The sequence below is a fragment of the Nerophis ophidion genome, linkage group LG11, assembly GCF_033978795.1.
Source record: "Nerophis ophidion isolate RoL-2023_Sa linkage group LG11, RoL_Noph_v1.0, whole genome shotgun sequence".
NCBI classification, from domain to species: domain Eukaryota; kingdom Metazoa; phylum Chordata; class Actinopteri; order Syngnathiformes; family Syngnathidae; genus Nerophis; species Nerophis ophidion.
In genome coordinates, this window is record NC_084621.1 from 17,187,831 (window position 1) to 17,195,330 (window position 7,500).

Sequence of the window (7,500 nt, forward strand, 5' to 3'; positions counted from 1 at the left end):
TGTTAGTCATTAGAAGGTTGTTGCCGTTCTTGACAGATGACGATGATGCGCCTGCTAGAGACCCGCTGCCCCATCTTGTGACGCAGCGTCAGATAACCAGTCTGACTCATTTTCTTTCCTCTCACTCCGAGCCATTGACTTCTGCCAGTGAGCCAGTGCATGGCGGTAAAAAGTGTAGAAATGTCATGTCTGTTGATCATGTTTTTGTTTTGCCATGTGCTGTTTGTTTTTTTCGACACTCAGTTCCTGTTTTTGCACTTCCTTGTTTGTTTCCATGACTACCCGTTAGTCGTTAGTTTTCACCCGTCCTTATGTCACGCACCTGTCTCACATTTTGCACTTGCACACTAATCACAACAGCATTATTTAAACCTGTAGTTGCCAGGTAGTCAGCCTGGCGACTTTACCTTTACCCACGTCATGCCATGCTACCTCTACTCCTGTCAAAATGAGTTTGTGATGAACCCCAAGATGCAGAAAAGGAGATAAGCATTTTGCAAGAAAACGTGATTTAATTAAAATATTAGAATAAGAACAAACAAAAGGGTACTAACAAAGGATGTGCACGAGGCGGATGAAAACAAAAGGCTCTTAAGCATGGAAGCTAGCAAGAAACAAAAAGGGGCCTAGCGTGGAAGCTAGCGGGTAGAAAACAGGAAAACAGAAGTCGTTGCTTGTAGAGTGAAAACAAAACGGAAGCAGGGAACAAAAAACAGTAAGCTACAAACCGACACCAAAAGATAGCTTACCGCTACGCTGCAATGACTAGACATGAAACGACACGACAAGAGCGACAATACGGAAGTCATTGACAAGACAATAATCCAGCACTGACTGGAAGACGAAGCAGGTACAAATAGGAGTGGGCTGATTGACACCAGGTGTGGCCAGGTGCCAATCAGCCGCATCGGAGGAGAGACAAAGCACTCAGGGAGACAAACAGGAAGCTGAACCAAAATAAGAGTGCTGACAGGAACTAAGGACAGAAAATACTAAACACAGAGGAAAAACTAAAACACAAACAGTCAGTGGCAAGCCTGACAACTCCCTTCATGCCATGCCATGCCTGTTAATCATATTGTCCATAGTTTCTCTCCTGCCCATGCCACGTAAGTTTTTTTGTTTTTTTTTATGTCACAGCTATTGAGTTTTGTTTTTTGTCTATAGTTCTGCCTTTGTGCTAGTTTTTGTTTTCATTAGTCAAGTTTGTTCTCCGCCATTGTGTGCGCCTTTTGTTTGCCTTTTTTCGTAGTGAAAGTGTTAAAATAAACGATGTCTTTACCGTCACGCCTTGCCAGCGCCAACTTTCCATTGCCCTCCGGGAAAACAAACCCCATTTTCCAAATCCCGACTCACTTTGAAACTCACACCCCTCATCTATTCAATCCATATTTTTCCTACATTTTACCACTTGTATCATTCCCATCCATCAATACACAATTCCACACAAAATTGACCCCCGGGTCTAACAGATTGGTGTCACACTAAGCCCTCCTTTGTTCCCTCTTAACCACTCCCTCTTCTGGCCTTAGGTCCTTCCTGGTTAAACTCCACCCACTTCCTGGTTAAACCACACCCTCCTCCTCCTGGTTAAACCACACCCTCTTCCTGGTTCAACCACACCCTCTTCCGGTCTTAACCACAGCCCCTCCTGCTTAAACCACACCATCTTCCGGTCTTAACCACACCCTTTCCGGGTCAAACCACACCCTCTTCCAGTCTTAACCACACCCCTTCCTGGTCAAACCACGTATTGACAAGAAATGCACTGAAATGTAAAATAATATCATTAAGAAATGGGTATTATGCAGTAGGTTCCTAAAATACGTCAGAGACTTACAGTTTTATTGTCATTTCTCCGCAGTGCATTCATTTCTTTGTTTTTATTTACGTCTGTCCGCTCCAGGTGTTCCCTCGGCTCCCTTAGCGATCGCTTTGCTGCTGTGCACCGGTTCAGAGATGGTGTTGGGCTGGAGGAGGCCTCGCCATGATGGCGGCACACCTGTGACGGGCTACTATCTGGACCAGCGGGAGGCGGGGGCGGAGACGTGGGAGGAGGTCAACGTGAAGGCGGTCAAAGAGCGGCGAGCTACGGTGGGCGAAATCATTGTTTTACTACTTTTCACCTTGAATGAGAGAAAAGAGTCCGAAGGAGTTCCATTCTTCACGTAATTATGCTAATCACAGTTGACAACAACAACATTGGCTCCAAGATGACATGAGCTGTGTCACTAGGCAACAGGCTTGTGTCCATGGATACTAATACTTGGGAATGCTGGGCCCTTTCCAGAGAGATGACTGGTGCTCTTTGATTAAACATGTTTGGTATATGGTAAATGGGTTAAACGTGTATAGTAGGAGTGTAACGGTACACAAAAATTTTGGTTCGGTAGGTACCTCGGTTTAGAGGTCACGGTTCGGTTCATTTCTGGTACAGTAAGAAAATAACAAAATATACATTTTATGGTTACTGCTCCGCTGTAAAGAGTCCGGGCCGGGGAGACGAACAGCCCGGTAGCTTCCGAAGCACTCCGCCGAAGGGGCCGAGCGACAATACAAAACTGTGGCGCACTGGACCCCAGCGCTGATACTCCGGCAGAGAGTCGCTGGGCGAATCGGACGTGTAACACGTTAGTTGTGATGTTAGCCCGTTCGGGGCTAATTGTGCTCAAGACAGAGAAGATTTTTGTTATTCGGGTCCAAAATGACTCATTCAACGTTCCGGGTTGCCTACCATTGCATTAGTGGAAAAGCGGCAAATGAGTGAAAGTGACAGAAACGTTGCCGTGGAGACAAGGGTTTTCTTACGTGCCTGGCAGTAATAACAGTACCCAATAACCTGGCCTAATTCAAACCGTTATTTGTTTTTTTTATTGTTTAATTTGCATTGCCCCACATATCTTAAATCTCAATTTGTTCATTCATATTTTGATTTTTTTGATTGGCAACACTATATGGTCCCGAGTGTGTGAATGTGAGTGTGAATGTTGTCTGTCTATCTGTGTTGGCCGTGCGATGAGGTGGCAACTTGTCCAGGGTGTACACCGCCTTCCACCCGATTGTAGCTGTAATTCTAGGCGTCTGCCTAGAATTACTGCTCAGTCAAACTCCATTTGCAAAATAATTAGCGCATGCTTAGCATTACCGACGGGTCAAACTCGTTTCACCAAACAATTAGCATATGCCTAGAAATTCCTCCGGGTCAAACTCGTCACGTCACGAGTGACACTTCACCTGTCATCATTTTCAAAATGGAGGAGGCTGATTTCAATCATTTGAAATCGCATAAAGGGAAGAAGATTAAGAGTTATTCAGTAGGATTTAATGTCCAAGCCATTGAATATGCTAAAACGAACAGTAAGCAGCTATGTTTTGTCAAATATGAGTCATTAAATGACTCCTGCCTCCTGGTGGTAGAGGGCGCTAGTGATCCATCTTGCGACTCATCGGCTGCAGAAGAAGTGACAACAAGCAGCAAGAGTGAGCAGCGATCGTTTATTTTTTCCTCTCGCTTGCACTTTTAACATGGAGGATTACATATCTAAAATAAAACAGTTTTCTAAACTGGACTTTCAATCGAAGCAAGAGGTAATAAAGGAAGATCTCCATCGAGACAGAGAGACTTTTAAAACTGAAGAAAGATAAGGAAGACTTCTATAAACAAGTTATCGATGCTTTTGATCAGAAGGAGCTGCGCATGGACTTCTTTTATAAGTAAAGGTAAGACCATAGTAACATTTTTTTTTTTTATTAAATGTGCTTTTAATGATGGTATCCTTACATCACACTCAAATTTATAAGCGCAGGCCTAAATTTACCGCATGCCTTTGGTAAGTGATTTTAAATTAACTAGCGCCCCGGGGGCAATTCAAGGAAATACGGTAGGCACCAGCGCGCCCCGTGACCCCAAAGGGAATAAGCGGTAGGAAATGGATGGATGGACTGATATTTAGATTTTATTTTGTATTGAAAATAAAAAATAAAGACATTTAAAAATATATTTTTTAAGAAATCTTTTCTCGCGGCCCAGACTCTGCATCAAGTGGCTCCCCCAGGTAAATTGAGTTTGAGACCCCTGCCCTAAACCCAAGATCTGGTCAATTTTGTTGAGGCTATCACATTTGATTAGAAAATATGCTGCAAAAGTGAGAGTAAATAAAGCCAGGCTTTATCCACAAAACCACTCTGGATTGGTTGTAGTGGGTTTCATAAAAGGTCAAGAGTGACATTTTTCCTTACATTCCTGCTTTAAGCAACACTGCGATAAGAACTGCACACTTCCTGGTGAAGGATTACATCTACTCCGGCATGATTTATGGAACAGGTCAAAGGCTCATTACACCTGGGGATTAACATGCAGTCAAATATTAAAATGCAGCCTGTGCGCCCCCTAGTGGTTGCAACCTCTATCTCCCCTCTGCAGAAACCATTTGAATTCCCGGAAATAAATGTCACTGTTTTTTTTGGATGGCGCTCTCCCGCCGAGTGCATCGTTTAGTCTCGGTGAGAGAGTGGAGAGCAGCTCAGGGAGGCGATAAGAGCCTTAGAGTCTAAGTGGCGACGAATAGTCAGATCAATGTGCGGATCAATAAGGTTGAATCCCAAAGCTGAAGTGTCTGAGGGCTCAGAGAAAAATGCTGTGACAGCAGTAATGCTTTTTCTAAAAAACGCCTTCTTCAGTCAGGAGAGAGGCTCCTGTGTGACCCGGGAACAACAAATCCAAACGCCAGGCAACACGAACGCCATTTACATTAAGTTGTCTTTTATTCAAGATTGATCACACTTTGACGAATGACTTGTGGCTTTATTTACTCCTTCTTACGCTTCTTTTTAAAGGTTTCCAAGCTGACCAGCGGGCTTTGGTACCAGTTCCGCGTGATCGCTGCCAACGTGGTTGGCGTGGGGAAGCCGTCCGAGGCCAGCGAGGCCTTCCTGTGTGAGAAGTGGACCATGCCAGAACCCGGTGAGGCTCAAAACGCAGGGGGAGCAAAAGGCTCGGTTTAGGCGTCCGGTCAAGTACTACGGACCGTGCCTGTTTCAAAACATACTTTCCCTTTGAAGTAATCTGTTCCAGGGTCAACCTGTGGGTGATCCTCGAACCTTTATCGACAGTACCGATGATTTTAGTGCCTTTTCAACACGCCTAACTGTCTTATAAGTGCAAACCCCGTTTCCATATGAGTTGGGAAATTGTGTTAGATGTAAATATAAACGGAATACAATGATTTGCAAATCATCCAAGATGGCGGCGCCCGGACAGGCTGCGACATCGCGGAGCTCCTGCTAAAGATGGAAAATTTGGCAGAAATACCGGACAATTCTACAAACTTTATGGCTGGCTCACATCGTGGTCACTCCGTGATCATGTACGACCGCCAGACACTTCTGGATGTGGACATATCGGGCCGTTTTGGACTGATAGACGCGTGCTTGTTAGACGTGCTAACCAGCATGGGAATAATTCGGCGGCTACACTCAGCGGCCTGTGAAGCAGCGGAGTCTAGTAGCAGCGGGGGCCGTCCACGGAGCTGATGCCAGCGGTGTGATCGGAAACGCGGATGCCGAGCGGGGCTAAAAACAAAGCAGAAGGCTAATCCCCACAGAACACCACTTCCCTCCATCCTGAAGCCGGATTTAAATGGAAGATGCGAGACTACTGGTCTGGGTAAGGAGTCATGGAATAAAACAAACAACATGTTTACTTGACCCTCTTCCTGGGAAACTGATCAAGGAGCTCTTTGTATTATTAGGTCCATCAGTGCTAAATATTATAAACTTATTACTTTCCTCGGGCACTCTTCCCCTAGCATTCAAAAAAGCGGTTATTCATCCTCTTCTTAAAAGACCTAACCTCGATCCTGACCTCATGGTAAACTACCGACCGGTGTCTCACCTTCCCTTTATTTCAAAAATCCTCGAAAAAATTGTTGCGGAGCAGTTAAATGAACACTTAGCGTCTAACAATCTATGTGAAACCTTTCAATCCGGTTTCAGGGCAAATCACTCCACGGAGACAGCCCTCGCAAAAATGACTAATGATCAATTGCTAACGATGGATTCTGATGCGTCATCTATGTTGCTGCTCCTCGATCTTAGCGCTGCTTTCGATACTGTCGATCATAATGTTTTATTAGAACGTATCAAAACACGAATTGGTATGTCAGACTTAGCCCTGTCTTGGTTTAACTCTTATCTTACTGATAGGATGCAGTGTGTCTCCCATAACAATGTGACCTCGGACTACGTTAAGGTAACGTGTGGAGTTCCCCAGGGTTCGGTCCTTGGCCCTGCACTCTTCAGCATCTACATGCTGCCGCTAGGTGACATCATACGCAAATACGGTGTTAGCTTTCACTGCTATGCTGATGACACCCAACTCTACATGCCCCTAAAGCTGACCAACACGCCGGATTGTAGTCAGCTGGAGGCGTGTCTTAATGAAATTAAACAATGGATGACCGCTAACTTTTTGCAACTCAACGCCAAAAAAACGGAAATGCTGATTATCGGTCCTGCTAGACACCGAACTCTATTTAATAATACAACTCTAACATTATACAACCAAACAATTAAACAAGTCGACATGGTAAAAAATCTGGGTATTATCTTCGACCCAACTCTCTCCTTTGAGTCACACATTAAAAGTGTTACTAAAAGGGCCTTCTTTCATCTCCGTAATATCGCTAAAATTCGCTCCATTCTGTCCACTAAAGACGCTGAGATCATTATCCATGCGTTTGTTACGTCTCGTCTCGATTACTGTAACGGATTATATTCGGGTCTCCCCATGTCTAGCATTAAAAGATTACAGTTGGTACAAAATGCGGCTGCTAGACTTTTGACAAGAACAAGAAAGTTTGATCACATTACGCCTCTCGCTGCTGTGTTGGATCCGCTTTGGACTGGACTCTCGCGACTGTGTTGGATCCATTATGGATTGAACTTTCACAGTATCATGTTAGACCCGCTCGACATCCATTGCTTTCCTCCTCTCCAAGGTTCTCATAGTCATCATTGTCACCGACGTCCCACTGGGTCATTATTGTCACCGATGTCCCACTGGGTGTGAGTTTTCCTTGCCCATATGTGGGCCTAACGAGGATGTCGTAGTGGTTTGTGCAGCCCTTTGAGACACTAGTGATTTAGGGCTATATAAGTAAACATTGATTGATTTATTGATTGATTTTCAACCCATATTTAGTTGAATGCACTACAAAGACAACATATTTGATGTTCAAACTGATAAACATTTTTTATTTTGCAAATAATCAATTATGCCAGCAACACGTGACAAAGACGTTGAGAAAGGTGGCAATAAATATTAATAAAGTTGAGAAATGCTCATCAAACACTTATTTAGAACATCCCACAGGTGTGCAGGCTAATTGGGAACAGGCGGGCGCCATGATTGGGTATAAAAGCAGCTTCCATGAAATGCTAAGTAATTCACAAACAAGGATGGGGTGAAGGTCACCAATTTGTAAGCAAATTGTCGAACAG

The 7,500-nt window shown here is 44.3% G+C and overlaps 1 protein-coding gene across 1 annotated transcript in view; it reads left to right on the forward strand.

Annotated features, from left to right (window-relative positions):
* myom3 (myomesin 3) overlaps positions 1–7,500 on the forward strand; it is a 279,260-nt gene that overhangs the window by 176,782 nt on the left and 94,978 nt on the right. The window contains exons 19-20 of the mRNA XM_061915173.1: positions 1,907–2,094; positions 4,837–4,963. Coding sequence (XP_061771157.1) covers positions 1,907–2,094; positions 4,837–4,963 — 315 coding nt within the window. The remainder of the gene's footprint in view (positions 1–1,906; positions 2,095–4,836; positions 4,964–7,500) is intronic.